This window comes from Caenorhabditis briggsae (genome assembly GCF_000004555.2).
Source record: "Caenorhabditis briggsae complete genome, chrX, whole genome shotgun sequence".
NCBI classification, from domain to species: domain Eukaryota; kingdom Metazoa; phylum Nematoda; class Chromadorea; order Rhabditida; family Rhabditidae; genus Caenorhabditis; species Caenorhabditis briggsae.
Genome location: NC_013491.2, coordinates 1,750,132 through 1,769,633, shown reverse-complemented (window position 1 = coordinate 1,769,633; position 19,502 = coordinate 1,750,132). Strand labels below are relative to the sequence as shown.

General features: G+C 37.9%; 2 protein-coding genes across 2 annotated transcripts; one reads left to right on the top strand and one right to left on the bottom strand.

Moving 5' to 3' along the window:
* Window positions 1–3,276: 3,276 nt before the first annotated feature.
* CBG16199 lies at window positions 3,277–3,900 on the top strand (the record flags this gene model as incomplete). The annotated part of the gene is made up of 4 exons (XM_002643476.1): window positions 3,277–3,325; window positions 3,515–3,573; window positions 3,733–3,794; window positions 3,843–3,900. 4 exons carry the CDS (start codon window positions 3,277–3,279, stop codon window positions 3,898–3,900), a joined length of 228 nt encoding a protein of 75 aa, XP_002643522.1.
* A 1,151-nt stretch (window positions 3,901–5,051) lies between these two features.
* On the bottom strand, window positions 5,052–11,500 carry CBG16200 (the record flags this gene model as incomplete). Its single annotated transcript, XM_045238850.1, has 13 exons — window positions 5,052–5,226; window positions 5,275–6,007; window positions 6,055–6,286; window positions 6,376–6,642; window positions 6,745–7,047; window positions 7,099–7,325; window positions 7,466–7,555; window positions 7,802–7,967; window positions 8,015–8,335; window positions 9,213–9,439; window positions 10,824–10,923; window positions 11,079–11,186; window positions 11,384–11,500. The coding sequence occupies 13 exons, from the start codon at window positions 11,498–11,500 to the stop codon at window positions 5,052–5,054; spliced, it is 3,066 nt and encodes a 1,021-aa protein (XP_045095898.1).
* Between the last annotated feature and the right edge of the window lie 8,002 nt (window positions 11,501–19,502).

Here is a 19,502-nt window from a genome sequence, read left to right as displayed (position 1 = left end):
AAATCGACTGAAAATTACATTTATTTATTTATTATAGGCCGGTGCTATAGGTGAGCCTTTAAGATTTTCAAATCAAAACATTCTCAAGAACACACATTCAGATCCAAAACGCTTATTTCTGACAAAATATGGTACTTTTATACCCATTTCAGAAGCTTCTAGCAATTTCAGCTACCAAATTCAAAATATAGCAATAAAAATGCAGAACATCAAAAATTTTCGAGATCAACAATGTGCCATGCTGTTTTTCAGAACCATTTCAACGATGCGGTCGCTTCAAAAAATGACAAAAAGAAGCCAGAAACCCATCATACGTAACAGAATGAAATGAACCCAAAAAGAGGAATTGAAAGGACCAAACACACAAAAAATAATGATGTCTATGGACAAAGAACGAGGACTTGGAGTGGGGGACCTGGTTTAATTGAATGAAGCGGCGGAAGGCACGAGGCAGGACACAAAAAACGACATAAATAGAAGAGATTGATGAACTGGATCGAGAAAGTGAGTGACTAGAAAAAAGAAGACTGGAAAAAAAGTTAGTGACTTCGATGGAGGCTAGAAGATTCCCTACATTGAACTATAAATATTTTTCTTTGGCTTGTTAGGAATCTTAACAAGCTGTTCATGAAGTCGAAGAACTAAAAAATATTCTATGAAGCGTCATAATACGATGAGGTCATTCTGAAAAAAATATCAAAGCAATAAGAAAAGCATATACACTCTGAATAGAAAAAAATGAGGGGAAATGTGAGAATAGGAAGTTGAGAGAAGAGTTGAACAAGAAAAAGAAGAAGCAAACGAAGAAAAAAAAAGAAAAGAGTTGCACATATAACACGATTTTTGATTTGCATATACATTCCCGGGTTGACGCCTTTTCTTTAGGCACCCCAAGAGAACATTATGTTGCTCTTCGGGGGTCCCCGGCTGTTGCTCTTTTTCATATGCGCATGAGCACCAAACAGCTTGTCGCTTCTTAATCAGTGTCAATTGTTCCGGTCTTCCCGGCTTAACCCGGCCTATTCAAAGAAGGAGGTTATTGCTTATATGGGTTATAAATTTTGGGCGGGAGACAATTTATTAGAATAACTGGAGAAATGAGAAATGGCAAGCTGGGTGGATTTAAGGAGAAAATAACGAAACATTTTCTGATCGAAGACTTCAGAAATCATCGTCATCATATCTGATTTCAAATCATCCAAAAATGGTGCGAAAAGTAGACTAAAAGCCCTGATTTTAAATAAATTTGAAGAATTGGAAATTGAAAAAAATTCCGAATTTATGAAATTCTGAGATTCCAGTATCTCAAAATTCAAAATTCAGGAATTCCGGAAAAAAATCTGAAAATTTTAAAAATCTGAAATTCTGAAATTTAACAATTCGAAAATTCAGAAATTGAGAAATTAATGAGTCTAAAATCACATTTCCAAAAATTCTGGAGTTCTGAATTTCCGGGTTTTCTCTAATAGAAGCCCATGGGCTTCTATTAGAGGTGGGCTTCAAATACAGGTGGGCTGCTATTAGAGCAAATACGGTGACTAGTTTGACAAGTTGAGTTTGCTCATTTCTCTGATGCCTCAACTTTCACTATTTCCGAGCACCAGAAGAACATCTGCCATATACATCTAAAAAATTCAAAGGAACAGCTTGAAAAAAAACAATTTCGCTCAAATATCACGCACCTGTCAAATCTACTCTTTTTTGAAAAAAACTCACAGAGCAAATGCTAACCAAAAAAATTTTTTTGAAAAAAAATTATATGAATACGAAAAATTAGGAGCTATAGGACTTTATTTTCGTAGAATGCAAAGTGGAACGGATGAAAAATCGGATTAAATCTGAATTAAGTAGCATTGACAAGCAGAGCAAAAAGAAAAAAAACGGATTGTCACGAGATAGCAAAAAAACTAACTTCCGATTTGATTTCTATGGTGGAGAAATGACGAAAAAGAACAAAATTAAAGTTTTAGGTTCAAAAGCCAAATACCATCCGTTGTAGTATTATGTTTATGGGTTGGCATAAAGAGGTCATTATCACATTATAACTGATATTGTTGTGACCAGTCGCCGACGTTTTGATATCAGTGTGTTGAATTATGCGAGACCCTTCGTTTCCCCACCCGTTCTCTTAATTGATAGTTGTGCGGGAAATAGAGAGAAATGAGTGATTGATTATAGAACGTCGTCTGAGGGACGAGGAAAAATATGTATTTTCCCAGGAAGATAAGAACAAAATGAGAGACGGGCCGTGGGGTTATTTATTATTTGGGTTCCGAGTATTACGTGACCAAGATTAAGAATACAAAGCAAAAGTGTATGTGACTACTCCCTCTCAGAATGGACTAGAAGAGCCTCGTGAGAAAAAATAAATCTCGAAAAATGAAGTCAGAACACAAGCTGACCAGAGAGGATGACCACATTTCTATACGTACCGTAAGGTATAATGAAAGTCGGTAATGTAATTTGAAACTAGCCACAGAGAGGAAGTCAAAAGACGGTAAACAGCAAATAGTGGAACATGAAATTAGAAATCAGAAAATTTGCGTTGAGTTGAAATTCGGAGAAAACTGAAGAAGAAGCAGCACGGTTCGATTCATGTGTTTAAATAATATAAAATGATCTAATATCATATACAAACGGATGGAAGCAGCTAGTTGCATGATGAGTGGGGGGAAGTCTCTTCCTCGGAGTTTTGCGGTATCATTTGACCCCGCACAAAACAAAACAAACACTGAATTGGGCAGGCAAGCCACGGGCACCACCAGCCGGTGTTGAGGGCAAAAGAGATAGGATAGTCTGCTCTCAGGAAAAGAAACTTTTTTTTTTCAAATGTTTGAATAGTTTAAAATGGATGAAAAAGTTAACGAGCTTGACTTCCGTAGCGTTTTTTCTCTTCTTTTTTTTCTAGAAAAAAACTGAAGAAGGAAGCTTTTCGGAATTCAAAACGTTTTTTTGAAATATCCAGACAAATTTGATTTGTCTCACATTTCAAAAACAGAGCAAGTCTGAAAAGGGAATAAAACATGTGTCAGAAGTTGTCTAAAAACAAGAATTTCAGATATATATTTTGTTATCTATTTGACAGTTAGAATTTTTCAGACGTCATCTGAATGTGATGGGACAATTTTTCATGTCGAGAATCATCCATCGGGAAAGAAAAAATTTTGAGCTCATGACAGAGACGTTTCCGGTATAAGCAGCGTGATATGGAAGAATCAGGGAACATATTTTATGTTTTCAGTTGAAAGCTGGAAATGAACTTTAGCTATTCTTCAAATGACAACTTGGCTGTCGGCTTGCAACTTCTGGACGGAAGTTGAGGGGGGTTCGGCTTATGAACGAAAAAAAAAAAAAATCTTAGTCAGATTTTGGCCGGAATTTGAAGGCGCTGCGTGGTAAGCGTCGCGTGTTTCCCTCATTTGAAATGTGTTTTCTGAACTATTTTTCTTACCGTTTTCCCTAAAAACTTTGTTTCATAATTGCATCGACCAATTTTTGAAGTATTTTTTTTCAGACAAGTACTTCGGAGACAAAAACAGACGATTCTCGAAAAAAGAGTACGAAACTCATCGGGTAATTTTTTCTTTTAAGTTTTGTCATTTAATTTAGATTTTTTCAGAAGAATGAAATTCAAGCCAAATTCTCAACGCCAAGTGCTTGGGGGATATTGCATCTAACAGGTAGTTTTTTGTTGAAAAAAAAAAACTGAATTTTCGAATGCTTCGTTTCCAGAAATCAAAAAAAAAACAACTGGATGCTAAAAAATGCGAAAAAAAAACAAGAAAGTTAATAAGGTAAATTTCTATTTTCTGAATTAATATCTAATTTTATTCACATTTCAGGCAGAACCTCTTCTCTCGTAATCGTCACGATTCACAGCGACATCTTCAAAATTTTTAAATCTGATTCTCGATTTTCTCACTTTTCTGTACTTTTTCCTGATTTTATTCATTTTAATGTATAATTGTTTTTTTTAATAAAATACTATATAATGTGCTGTTTTGCTATAAAAATAACAATAGGTGCGAACCCAACCGGCCCCTGCTGTTAAGAGGTCGGAAGTTGGCCGGTAGTTTGTCGGATCTTGGTCGGCTTCCCACAATGTCTTTGCCGGAATTTGACCAAGCACCGGCCAGAAGTTGCCGGCGACGCCTGAGAATCTAGCTAAAAACTTGAGAGTACTTGGCATACAGTAGCCTAAAAAAACGGAATCATATTTTGACTTTTTCGGTGAAAAATATTGTTTTTCTATACCAGCGAGAATATGGGAAGCACATTTGAAATTCTGAAAAAATGTACCAAAGTTTTTAGTTCGTCTGAACATTTCAGAGTATACTGAAAAAGATTTTGCTGAGTTCCTTTCTGTTGAGATACTCTTTGCAACCATATAAGTGCCGAAAATAGAAAATGAGCACTTAAATTAGAGTTGTATTCAAAGTTTACAATCTTACACTAAAAAAAAGTCAGAGGATAAAATAAGTCAGAGGATAAAAATGGGAGGGGGCTCGATTTGCGCAACCGTCCGACCGGTTTCAAAAGTCTTAGGTCTCAAATGATCAGGTCTTCAGTTCTTACTTCAAAACAATTGAAAAATTGCGTTTATTCAGACAGAAAATCAAAAGTATACAAATTTGGAGAGCGATTCAAGGACCCGACAGAAGGAACATGGAGAAATGATGGGGAAAATGCATTCTAAAAAAAATGAATGGGTCATAGAAGGCAAGGGAAACTGGTTTCTTTGTTTTTTTCGTACTCATAAAATATTTTGTAACTGTAAATAATCTTCTATGATATATAGAAGATATTAGAAGGAATGACTAGAAAACAGGTGGAAAAATTGGCAACGATTTGGATTGCAGGGTAGTGAGATAATTGGGAAACACTGGGAGTTTAGGGATAATTAGGTTTCAGTACATAGGACAAAAATACATAGAGACTAGTTGGAGCTAGGGAGAGAAAAACAACCCGTGGTACACAAAACACTGAGATGGAGAGTTAAGTACATTATGCACCTGAGCAGGTACTAAACTTGGGATATCAAAGAAATGGGTTCAGATGAGCAACGATTGTTTCATCTGATCCATCGTTGCCATATCCAACGCTTTGATATCACGTGCAGTATCTGTCTGGAACAATCCGCGAAGGTCTGAAGCTGATGGACGGTTTCGAGGGTTAAGACATCTTTTGGTGGCGTCTTGCAAGACACATGTTGATGGTAATTTGTCGCTAAAAAAAACCAAGAAAAATATGTTTTCAATAGCGTTAGAAACTCACAATTCATCAAGGCCAGATAACGGAATCTGCTTCTGGGCTTGGTAGGGAACACCCAAACTGCACATCTCTGCTAGACATGTTCCAAACTGCCAAATATCTCCCTTCGCTTCATATTTTTTGCCTAGTGCTACTTCAGGAGGCTGCAGGATTTGATCCACTATCACATCATCAGCATTTCTTGCAGAATTTCCGAAGTCTCCTAGCTTAACCATCTGATCGCATAACATATCCAATGGGTCGGTGTAGTCTCGAAGGAGGTAGATGCTGATGGTGGTGACTCTGGTATGAACGATTCCAGAACGATGAAGATGCTCTAGAGCAGAAGCAATTTGCTCAGCAAACTGACTAAACCGAATGGAAACTCTTCCATAGTGATGGATGATCTCATTTCCTGTTTCTGGTGTCTTTCGATCTTTACTGGAGAAGCTATCATAGCCTGATGATGGGTTTGGAGATTCATTGTAGCTTCTCAACGGCAAATCATCATTGTTGCTTTGTCTTCCAGTGGTTTCTGGGGTTCCAATAACATGACGACGGAGAACAGACCCCACTGATATGATATAGTTGTGAAGGGATCCACCACGACAACATTCCATAAGCATTCCTACAACTTGGTATTGATTGTTCTCCCATCTAGAAAGCACAACTCCTTCGGAACCGACACAGTTTGGATGAGCTGGTAGAGTTTTAAGGAACTCCAGCTCTTTGCGCATTGCTTGCATAGTTTGCTCAGCTGGAATCAAATAATTAATTTCCTAGAAGCATAGAGTCAAAACTTACAGTAATCCTTCGCAATCTTTAATGAGAAACAGTGACCTCTCACAGAATCCATTGCGGTATTCATTATCCAGTATTGACTTCCAAATGGTTCATTTGGCTGCCGGATTCGGAAATCTTGCAAAGGATACGCTGTGAAACTGTCAAAGTATTCGTATGGAGCTATTGGAGGGAGAGCGCAAACAGATGGAGATTCACCGCTATGGTTGGACAAGGAAGACTCCTGAAATCGAATCTTGGTACTGTTGATGAAAAATATTAGTCTAGGAATTCTAGACATTGTTAATGGAGAAGTGGAATCACACTTTCAAATAAAATCTGTACCTCGAAAACCTCATCACTCATATCAGTTTCGCTGCGGAAGTCTAAAATCGTCGCATACGTATGATCATTTCTAGACAACTCCATTGTGCTCCTTGGAATTCTTGGCTCTCTACGCAGTTGGTTCTGCGGTTGGTAGTAAGGATAGAGTTCGTTCTGAAAAAGAAGTAGGAGATAGAAAAAAGTTAGGGATTCAGAATTGGTTATTACTTGACACATCGCTCGTCGTGTTCCACTATGCAGGTTGTATCCGTAGGTTCGTTGAGCTAGCTGAAATGGAAGGATAAGGGAGAATTGTTGAGAGAAGAATAGAAAAGATAGAGAGAAAAATTCAGAAGTAATGGCTGATTAATTTTTGGTACGGGCACTTACCGCTGCTTCAATGTTCCTATTGATATTCTCCACTGGCTCCAGACGGAAGTTTAGTGGTCGCACTCCAATGACAGTCTTAGAAGCATCGGTAGCATCCACGTAGGCATAAACCATTCGCTCTCCAGTTCCATAGCTCTCATCGTCCATTTTCTTTGTATCCTTTCTCTTTTTATGGACAAAGAATATCACTATAAGGATTAGAACGACGATGCTGGACACTAAAAGTGCACCAAGACCAACTGAAGTCGAGATGTCGTTGGAGAGAAGGAAAGACATATAAGATGGCTCATTGACACGGAGAATCTGAAAGAAAACATTAAAAAATTTAAATTATTTTAGTTACAATCAAGTTACCTTAATTTTCTTTACTTCACTGGTCCTCTGCTTCGTATCGAATGCAGAAACTTCCACTTCGTAATTGCATTCAGCATCGGGCACATAGAATACAACTTTGCGATGGGTGTAGGTAACATCTCGTCGGATCGGCTCGTATTTCCCGCATTTTTCGTTATTAGAAGTGATCAATGGATGAACAAAGAACATGAAATGGGACATTGGGATTGTTAGATTGGCCATTCCATCTGTAAATAAAGAATAGGAATTTTAATGATTATTCAGAGTCGATCCTCTGACTTTGGAATTAAACGATGTAAACATGAAAAGGAAAGTGTTCTAGATATTTTGCCTAGAGAACCAGATAATTTTGAAAATCGTTTTTTACCTGAAAAATAAGTCCACTCCATGACTAGACCATATCCATTGCTTGATGATAAATTCCAATGTGGAGTAAGTGACAACACTGGTGGAGGAGCTGAAAATATATAATTTCAAATCCCTTGCTATTCTGTTTTTTGTTCCAAATTCTTAACTTCAACTTTCTCCCTACAGCACAAAACAAAATAACGTTTCGCGATGTTCCTAAGATAAATGTGCAAAGACATTCGGCTCATTCATCCCAGATTTCGCCTACTGATACCATAAAAGCATGCGTTCAGAGCACATAACAAAACCCCTCTCTCACATCAAAAATGTAGCTTTTTCAATGTGTTTCACTTACCACACATGCTCATGTCGTTAACCATGTCACTGCACGCCGGAACTTGAAATTTAGTGGTTGCAAGTGCGCTTGATGGACGATTCGATTCGCTGGCATAGGGGACCAGACGCATTGTGTAGGTTTGGTTGAAGTCCAGCTTCTTGATGATGATTTCACGGGTGCGGTCCTACAAAAATATTTGAGTACTGTAACTTTAAATCTGTTGAAACATACCAAATGAAATGGCAAAAGCTTGAACTCTGCACTCAACGCATTCTTATACATTATTTGAAGAGAACAAGAGGGTATATGAACACTTCCTTCCTGATCAAACGAGAATCTGGCAGCTGCCTTGTCATCTTTCCAAGCAATCGACTTTAATTTCATATCTACTGAAGTGCTAGCCAGAATATGGTTGATATTGTACCATCTTGAAAGTACAAGTCCTCCAACTGATCCGTTATCGTCGAAGGTGGAGACTCGCAGACGAACTTCCAATCCAGATGATGTCTCGATCGGAGTGTTGAATGTGAAGTTACAGCTTGATGAGTAGCACTGAAACTTCCGAAATTTTTTCCCGGTCTTATCTTGGTCCCTTTCATAACTTTCTAGTAAAAGTTGTTACTTTCTCAACTCACAACCCTACGACCTTTTAATCCTTGAGTAGAATGTTTCTAAAATATTCATACTACAACTCCTAGTGTAATACTTTGTGATGACCCCTGGTGCCGCCGCTCTTACATCAAAAAAAGATGCCAAAAATGACACGACCCGTTTTTACTGGTTGGTGGTCCCCCCTACTCCATCATGATGAGTTAAGAAGAGATTATTCATAGGGGGGCACTTTCACACGCTCGTCGCAACATTCAGTTACCATTCAGAAAAAGTCCTTGACGTGAGAAAATCTGTGTGAGCCAGCCTGGGGAATCTTGAAAAATTGAAAAATTGTACGACTTCTCCCTCAAGTATGATTCCTCGTTTTTCCACTCCTTCAAAAAGTGATGCACCTTTTTGAAGATAAGCATAAGCAGTACAAAATCAGATCCACTTGAATTTATTTGGGGACATCCCCCCCCCCCCCCCCCTTCTTAGTTTTTCTCTTTCGAGAATTTTGCAGAGTGAAGAAACAGCTTGTCTCTGCTTCACTTGTCGTCTTCATAACTCGACGACTGACTACTAACTTATGCAAAGCTGGCTCAAGATGTGTCGTGGAAATCACTAATTTGACGAGCGGCGCCCACTTTGAAGTGTGTTGTGTTGTCAAAATAAGGAAAACTAGAGAAAAATCTTGGAAAGAAACCAAGAAAGGAACATCTTATCTAACCTTCGCTTAATAAATTGCTATTGTCTCTCACACCCGCGGAGGTAAAATGAGAAAGATTGACAAGTTGAAAAAAGTGACAAGTAACATGAAGTCTAAGGTCAAACTTACCCAGTCCTGGTAGACGATATAAGTATCCTCGTCGTCTGCATCTCTAGCCACAACCTCCACGAAATAGATATTGGCAATTTCAGAGACTCCATCATCCAGTGCCAATAGAATTGTTCCAGTGAGCACACGTTTTCCAGTAGAGCTTGAACTATTTTTTGTTATATATGGAACATTGTCAAGGCAAAGGATATGCACATCTTTGACCACACTTCCTCGGGTTGGCTTGTCTGAAATTTCAAGAAATTAAATATAAAAAACCCCTGGGTTTTATATATTATTTTTCACTTCTTAGATCCAACCCAAAAATAAAAACCTCCTCTTATCAAAAACGATAATTCACAGGCAAACGCTTGTCACTGTCATAAATTTTGTTTCATCTCCTCCCCGGTTTCTCGTCACGCAATATCCAACATCAATCATTATGTCTTCATTTTCGCAATTTTCTCGCCCAATCCCTTACTTTTTTGACAGTGTGGAACACCTTTTATAGCGAATTAGGCTGGCTTACTGATTGACCTTGTACTACGTCAGTTGGAGAAAAAAAAAGGAATTAGAGGGAATAAGAACATAGACAATTAACAACTTAAAGGTTAGTGTTTAGAAAGTGTTCGGAATTCGAAGCTTTTGGAACGCAGAAATCAGAAGAACTATAGAAGATTTCTGTGAATAAGGCTAATGCTTTTCAGATATACAGTACTGGCCAAAAAGAATGCGTCGACAGGACTGTAACTTTCTTCAAAATGGAGCTACAGAGTCAAACTTTTTTTAAAATGTAGCAAATAACCCTGCAAAAGATGTTCTGAAACATTTTTACTCAAAAAACGGAAAACAACTTTTTTGGCGACAAAATTCACTTTTTGGAGAATTTCGGATTTTTGGATCTTTTGTTGTCAAAAATCTGACGATTATGAATGTGTAAAATTAATTTTGATCTTGATTTAAAAAATTATTCATCATCGTTTTCTATTTTTTCCAAATTTTTGAAAAAAAAATTTTTAAAAACCCGAAATTTTCCAAAAAGTGAATTTTGTCGCCAAAAAAGTTGCTTTCCGTTTTCTGGGTTTCAGAATAGTTTTTTAAAGTTATTTGCTACATTTTACAAAAAAGTTGGACACTTTAGCTCTATTTTGAAGAAAGTTACAGTTAGAAAACCTGTTCAGTCGGCAGTGTCGACGCATTCTTTTTGGCCAGTACTGTACTAAACAAAAGCAGAGCTTCAATTTTGTAGTTGGCAATTTTTCTGTACAAAGTTATTCAAATAAAATACACCGTTCAAAACCATCCAAGCGCCAAAAATTATTTTGTCGTTTTCATCTATATGAAATTGTACAGATAAGTTGTCAATTGAAAATTGGAGCTCTTATTTCTTGAATCTTCGATAAAATCTACCATATTCCCAAGCTCCAAAGGCGGCTTATTTTTAACAAAAACAAGAATTTAAATGATTAGTTTCAGATCGATACAGTAGCTTGAAGTTGATTTCCCAAAAGACAGCATACAAAATTTAGCACTTTTTAATTTTACTGAATTTCATTTCATTTATGTCGAACTTTTTGTTCCAAGTACCGTCATCTTAACTATACAAAGCCTTCCATACTCCTTATCCCTTACCTTCACGGTCCGATGAAATCGCTTGATACGCTGATTGCCCGAATCGAAACGCAGGCAGGTTCAGTTCGGTGTATTCAGGGCTGTTGCATCCCAATTTGCACTGTAAAATGGAACATGTTTTCTCTCATTTAACCAAAATGCGATTCGTGTTCAGTTTAGTTAATTAGCTGGTGTTTCTTCTCAACGTTTTAGCAAATTAGAAAAAATATATACGAAGAGATAATCAGGAACCAGATTGAACATGATAAACAAAACAACCCCCATGAACATCATACTAACCAGTGAGAACTCGGTTTTGTTGAAGACGTCGATTTCGCGGTAAACTGTATCCGTGTTCGTGGTTCGCTCCTTAATCTCGCCAAACTGCAAAACAAGAAGAGTTTAAATTAATCCTCCTGGATATTTCCGCGCATATATTCAGTGACCCGGATTGATTTGATACATTGTAATATTAGCAATTGTATTAAGGGGAACACATGTTCGGTTTTTTGAGCTTCCCCCGAAGATGAGTGTTCTCATATAAATTATGCGGACATGTGGCACAAAGAAAATCCTTTTACCTGAGTGATACATCGCTTTTGACATGGTCCAAGAAACGGGAAGAGTGGTGACGTGGCAAGAGCAAGATTTGATATTAAATAGAGGAATACCAAAATTATGGTGAGTAGCGGCTTCATTTTGACATTTGATGTGAGCTGAAATGAATGAAAATGAGGAAAAAAAATTGTGAGACGGTTTATTTGAGGAGGAGCAAGAAAAGAGCAAAAAATTGGCCATCTGACCCGCAGATGTTTTCTTGGGACATCTTATATACAAGTTTGTTTCCCCTCAACTTTTTTTTCGTATAGAATTTTTGACCAAGACTGTTTGCGCGGGATGCACTGAGCCAGAAATTGTGAAATTGCAGTGACGACCCCCGCCAAACAAAATTTTTTGATGTAGTATCATTCTCAATTTCTAGGAGAAATAGGAGGAACTAAAAATACACATGTTCTGAATTCAATTTTTCAAGTGAACCTTCGGCTAAGAAATGTCAACTTGAGTTATTGACGTCTCTTGTGTCACTAGGATTAATCAATTCTAAGTTTTTCAGGAGCTGTGGCGAAAAAAGACTCAGGGAGGTACAAAAAACATTTTGTCCCTTCCTCTCTCTTAGAAGAAAAAAAACCAGAACAAATTGGGACGAGTAGAGTAAATCAACTTTTTCTCGCGTCGCATTTCCGACCTGATTGGAAAAAAAACGAGACTAGTACATGTGGGCACAAAAAAACCTAATATCCCAAGGCCCCAAATATCCAGAAAAGGGGACCTAAAAGTTGGAGGTGATGCTCGGATAATGAGTAGTGGCATATGGTACCTAAAGTGGATCAATTATGCTTACTGAGAGATCAAGCGAGCGCAACATCTTGTGTTATTGGTTGCCATTATGATGACTTACTAGTTACTGGAAAATATAAACGAAATGAAAGGAAAACAGACAAAGCGGAGAAGGATATGAAGAAGGATACAAAATTGTCGGAGATACTTATTAGACTAATTTCAACTTCGTCTTTTTTCTCTCCCCCCTTTTTTTGTTTCTCCAAAAAAAAACACATTTGTCTTTTAGAGAAAATGTTTCAAAATGGGCTATGGGGCCCGTTTAGTTTTGGGACAAGTAATGGATAGATTGAGTGAAGATAGGGGAGGATGTGGTGGGATGTTGGAAAATGGGAAACAGAAAAAGAAGAGACAGAACATCACCGAAAAAGGCGTAAAAGTTCTGGTGGCCGACTCACTTTTCCCAATTCCCGCCCCCCCCCCCCCCCCCCCTCTTCTTCTCCTTTCCAATTTAAACGGATACTCTCAATCTGACACATTTATAGTGAGAAAGAAACTTGAATAAAAGAGTCTTAAGGCTTCTTCTAGGCTCTTCATGGGAACGGATGAGCGGGGACCCTCCTTTGGATTAGTTGGTACGAGTTCTTCCGAAAATCCAAGTTTTTTTTGTAGTCGGATGGAGAGGAAAGGTGCAGAATCATTGAAAATTCAAAGAGTTAAGAATTCAGAATGTGAGAACTTGTTCACCTTATAAGACAAAAGCAGTGCCCACCGCATTTTTCGCGCAAGACCAGGTTTTGAGGAGCTCACAGAATTCGCAATGAATATCCAAGGATCACCAAAACTTCTTTGGTCGAAAAGCTTTTTTTAGGAATTTGAACTTTTTTCAGTTTTTGGAGAAAGGTTCAAGAAATCGAGAATACCTGAATAAGAATTAGAATATTCTAGACTTCACCGAATCGGGAATTATGAGTTTTGCATGTGAAATGAGATTTTGGTTTTTTAAAGCCCTGAATTCAAGTTCAGAAGCTAGATGAGGCAATTCGAGATTCTCAAAGGCTCACAAATATAAAATCCGTGCTGAAAAATTTTTCAAATCGGCGAAAAGCTTTCTGGCGAATTGAAAAATTGTTGAGAGTGAGAAAAATATATTGAGCAACTTCTGGTGGTGAGGATCATCGGGTGAATTACGAGCTGGGGATGGGAAAATTGCGAAAAGTGCCCTCCTACCTCGGGTGGAAGCCACTTATTTATATTTAACTCATGATGAGGCAAGCGTGAGATGAGATGTGGAAGGGTGGAGTAAAACGAAATGGATGATTATGAGCACACACACACACACACGTACACACTCAGTTTTCCCTCATAACCATCTGGTAGGGCCATTTTCAAAACGCAAGTGGGAACCCTACTCCACCTTTTGCCCTCCTCTCGTCGCATCCATTTCATATTATCAAAACTATTATTGCTTCTGCTAGGACCATCGAGATCTTCTTTCACAATTCAACAAAGATTCTGCTCCTCAGTCATTGTTTAGTCATGTATACATCTATACAGTATGATGGGGTAATTATTTTAGTGACGGATGGGACATCATGCTCAATTGCCACCCTTGGTTAATTACAGGTTCAATGTATCTGTCCTGAAGGAGGAGGTCAGATTGTCTTGGACCCTTACAATGGGAACATACTTAGAGGGAACGGAGAATTTAGATACCAATCTCTCCTTGATTTCTTTCTTTCTTACAAAAGCGCTGCGCGATCAAGCGAAAATCGAATATGGTGGGATGAAAGGCACATGAGTATCTGTATATGAGGAAACAGGAAAAGAAAATAGGAAAAGAAAAGGAGTAAAAGTAGAAACCAAGGCACATATCTATAAATCACCTCAGCTTCCTGACGACAACACGTTTCAATGTCACAGTGGACAGTATGCGGATATGCAAAAAAAGGGGGAGGCGAAAAACAAATGGTGAAGTTTCCTTTTTTTCCGACATGGTTAGTGAGAAGGGCCTGCCTAATGAGAGAGGTGACGGAAGCCGACTGGTTTTGAAAGGGAAGGATAGCAGAGCACTACTCCGTAATTATTGGCACCTCCTCTTATAGCCAGTACTTCTGGACGCGGCGGCATGGCGCGACCCATGTAATTGGCCGAAGGTTGGTGTTGTATGGAATGGGGATTTATAGAGCTTTGGAAATTATTCGGACAAATGGAAGGAGGAGGAGAAACGGAAGTATCAAGGGGAGACAGAGGAAATTGGAATTTTTTTTTAGTTTTGATTCAAAAAAATAGAAAAAATGATGGAAAACAAAAAAATACTATTTGGAAATATGATTGTCTGCGTTGCAAATTCTTGTCAGAATGGAGTAAAAGGGGCGGAGCCTCTTCTGAAGACGCGGGAAAGAAGAAGGAGGAGGGCTGCAATACCCTTCCCATGGCGAAAAAAATGAAAGGAGACAAAAAAGAGTGGGAACGAAACTTTAGAAAAAATTAAATCTTCAGAAGAATTTTGCTGGAAGAATTGAACACTGAAAAGATTCTCAACATTTTTTGCCCAAACTTTCGCTATATCTTCTCTTTCACTTTTCGAGTAGGTGGGAAAAGGTGGCTGGGGGCTGGGGTGTTTTAACTTTTTTATGGCATCTGACATATTCATAAAATGACTAAGCAGAAAGAAGTGTTCAGAGAAAACTGGGAAGAAATGTTTGGTTAGACTATTTCCCGTGCTTACAAGTTCTCTCCTGTTCTCACAACATCAGGTGTGACGCATTACAAGGACATTAGGGTTCTCTCGAGAAGAAGGAGATGTTCGAAAGATCCCCGCTCCAAGAAAAAAAAATATTTGAAAATGTTTATATCGCACCACCAAAGTGTTCAAATGTGTAAACTGAAGAAGAGGAGCTCATGAGAGCAAATGGTGTGGGCAGGCTCACCCGAGGTGTCACCAACAAATGATGGTTCTGTCAAAGGTGAATCATCGGAAAAGACGTTGGCTCTATTTGCATGCCATTTTTTGACACTTTGGATGTTTTGCCTTTTTCTTGAGTCAATGTGGACCTAAAACCTATATTAAACAGATAGCAATAGAGCCATTTGAATGTTTTCAAAAAGAATGAGCTGGGCGGAACATAGTTATTAAATTGTGATGGGGTGTAAAATGGGAAAAATGAAATATCAGCTTTTAACATACAGTAACCCGTTTTTAAACTAACACACAATTTCCGTGGGAAATAATCAAATTTTGATGACTGAAAGTATACATCATAAATACTGAAAGTATACATAGTAAATCTTACAAGAGTGAAAATTTATAGATTTACGGAATAAAAATTAAGCTTCAGTTTTTTAGTTAAACACTTTTTTGTACAATGTCATACAACTGAGATAAGCCAATTGAAACCAAGATGTGCCAAAACTTCCAAAAATTGAAATGGGAAAATTTAAAATATAAAACTAAGGTTCAAATTTATATAAGGCCTAATTTTTCTTTATTTTATTTGATAGGATACTATATTTTTTTGACATTTAACGTAGACTATTTTGGGAAAAAAATCGGTGAAATTATAGATTCTTCAGCCGTTACTGTGGCTCAAACTAAAAAAAAAGCAAAATGATTGTCTCTTTCCAATTTTGCAAATTTTTGAGGCTACCCCAAATTTCACATCCTAAAATTTCCTAGCTTTACTAAAAGTTCAAATGATGGCAAAATGCCAAGAGCAGAATAGTTTTTTTATAGCGAGGGGTGTCTTAAATGTTATACACACATCCACCACATGTGTAAAGAACACCTCTAGGGAGTAGACGAGAAATCACGCAAGAAAAAAAACGGTTCTCGAATTATGACATATATATCTCCTCACATCCACTCTTCTTCGGTTTCAATTGAATAAGAATCCGACCAGACTTGTCGGCACTCTTTTTGCCGCCCATTTTTTTTGTGAAAAGAAGAACAAAGCCTATAAAAGTGCCCGTGAACGGTTAGTAGTGCGCGAGGGCTATGAAGGATGAAAAACATACATAGGAGGCACACTTATAAAACGTGAAGACAAAAAAAAAGCAACTAGAAAAGAAGAAGAAGAAAAAAGGGATGCCCTATTAAAGAGAACGAAGATCCGATAACCATCGAAAAGCGATATGAATGGTGCCGAAAATCAAAAACGGAAATGCCGCCAGACAGGTAGGGCAAACTGTTTTCTATATTACTACATATATAGGGTTACAGGAAACACACATGAGGTTACTGTCAATTAGGCGTTTTCCCGCGCGATAGCAGCTTTTGTGGTCTATATATCCAAACAATGACGCCTTTTCTAGCTAATTGCCGACAAAAACAAGGACACACAAAGAAGGATGACAGTGTGCCAAAAAAGCGAAACTCGAGAACGATCCCTTTGCGTGGGACGGGTGGGTAATTGGCAAATAAGCCATCAGTTACAAGTAAACACAAAGACAGTCTGGAAAAAATGGGAGATTTTTGGTTTTTGGCAGTTTTGAAGGTTAAGATTGGACGAAAAATCTGTTTGGAAATTTTTTCTGTCTCATAAATCAAAAAAAGCGTGAAAATTGAAAAAAAATTTTCTTATGGAAAATAATGCTCTTCTCATTGAAGGAGGCCAGACACCAAAAAAAAAGTTTTCCTGATATTTTGCATAGAGAACCCCCATGAGGGGTTGAACTCATGACAGGCAGCTCAGGGGTACAGCGCCGCTACCGGCTGAGCTACGGTCGTCAGGCGCCTGACGACCGATCGTCTACATAAGCGTGGCGCGATTTCGTCCCCCGAACTGTCCCCCGAAATTTTTGCTGTCTCGCCTCCTTTAAGTAAGAATCAAAATTAAAAATTGATATACAGTCTGAAAATGACTTATTTTCGTTACCTAGTATTTGAAAAACTGCCTAGTAATTGAACAAATTCAGTTCTAACTCATTCAAAAAAGAAAGAAAACAAAGTTTATCACCTAAAACAGTTAGGCCAAGTTTAAAAGTAAAAATATTCAAGAATGCGGCTTCAGATATATTATCAGCATAGCTATCGCCAACTGAGCTAATGGAATATATCACAAAATGAAAGTAGCCGGAAGTAGTCGGTGCCTATCCGCTGTCCATTCCCTATTCTTTTTCATAACATAAGATATCTAGATGAAATCTGAGAAGGTGCCTAAAATAATGACCACTTTCTTCTTCTTCTTGGTCTTCTTTGGTTTTGGTTTCTATTGTTTTTGAATAAAAAGAAACAAGAAGGACCGAAAGGTGTATGGAAATGTAGATGGCGCCGCATCGTGAATCAGCGGTTCCGGAGAAAAGGAGAGGCCCCTTTTCCCCCCGAAACACAAGTAAATCAAAATCGCAAGCCCTCATTCTGCTTCCAAAACGACACGTGTCATTTGGCATCGTCGGGTCATGTTGAAATGAGGGTCGTGTAGCCCATTCTTTCACTTTTACTTCCCGATATTGCAATTTTGCGACGACACCACACAAATGGTGTATGGGTGGCCACCGCCGAGCAGATGCACAAGTGTTGTCAGCTCTATTCAAAAAATAATGTATGTTTCATAAAAGCGCGCCCGATCCTTTTTAGATGGTCTTTTGTATGCACAAGTTTTTGAGTTTTTGGGGTTGGTCACCGCATTTTTCTACCTGTCTTCTATTCTTCTTCCTATGCCCTCCTGTTTAAAACGACACCCTTAAAGCTGTTCCACGTCTGCTCAATTTGTCATCAGCTTATGTTAATTTCATCTGAAGGTTCTCGAAAACAGGCGCTTCTTGGACTATATGAAATCCTGAGTGACAAATCTTGTAATCCTATTTGTCCTCCGCCTGTTGTTAGGTTGACAAAGGAAAATTAAAACTCACCTTGTCAAATGATAGAAGACGTTGCGGGGCGTCTCACTGTAATTGGATCATTTCGATTCAAAAAAAAGCGTGATAAGAAAGAAACAAGACGGATTTAGACTTGTGACAACGCGAAAAAAATTGTTTGATAGAAAAGTTGGAGGGTTGAAAGTTGACAAATACATGGATAGTTCTACAAACAAACAATTTTCAAGAACAATAGACGGAAAGATACTTTAACTGTGAAAGTGTAGGGTAAACGAGAAAAAAAAGATTCTAAAATGTGTTTTTGAAATAGTGAAAACGTCTGGGAAAAAACAGAAAGAACAGAAGGGATCAAACGGAACACAAGTGCAGAGGAAAAGTTGATTCACTTATCTTATTTGTCTCTTTTCGACGAGTGTAAAACAATAAAGTACATGAGTACAATCAGGAAACTCTGATAGAATTGTACTTGTTAGATTTTGTCTGAATTCAGAGAGATATCCTTGTAACAGATAGGCATGACGAACTCCGTTTTGCCGTAATACGGATTCTAGCATCCAGGACAATAATAATTTTTGTACAGTATAAGAAAAAAGCCTTTGCCCAATTATACCACTTGAAACTGGGCGTCCTGCTGAGTCTGCTGTTCTTGCCAAAACTAGAAAAAAAAACAAGAAAAGCCAGCAATCAGACGGTCAAAACGGTTTCAGTATATTTTTCCAGTGTTTTTCTTTTTTGCCATTAAAAATAATTTGTTGTTCACTAGTTGGGAGTATCGAGTTTGTCGGCGGACTGCCTGCCTGGTACAAAACACTTTCCTAATAGCTGGCAATTTGTTATGAGCGCTAGTGTGAATGGAATCGAAAGGAGACGGTTCTGAAACAATGCGATCCTACACATCGGGACAAGGGGATCCGAAAATTGATGGGGCAAGCCATGAGGGATGATACTTGTAATTAAGTGAAATTTGCGGGGCGAAATCCATCCCCGCTAGTTTACAGTCTCGATGGGAAAATTTTCGGGAACAATTTTCGAATATTTTCCTTCCAAAATTTTTGTAAAGTGTGTTCAAACATTGGAGGAAAAAAAATGATTCAACTCAAACTTAGAACACAATTTTCGGGAATCTGATTCATGGTTACATCAGTTTGGGGAGAAAAAAAATTACGAAAATTTCATCGAAAAACATTAAGACAAACTTTACTACAGTATGAAAAAATTGTTTAGGAAGAAAATAGAAAATAAGAAATATACGTAACAACCGTAATAGAATGTCAACCCTAACTCTAAACTTCAAGTCATTTTAACTCAGTTCCTGTGGATGATGTCAAGGAATGATCAATTAACAAAATATTTTTGATATCATGTTAATTATTTTATCAGTTGACCACATTTTGATATCTCTAACCAAAAACGAGATATATGTGCTCAAAGTTCAAAATTAGTGAGCCCTCGTATTACTTGCTTTACGGTAACTTTTAATTTGAATCATTTTTTCTCAATTTCCGTGAAAGATAACAAAAGTGGTCAACTTCCAAAATATTG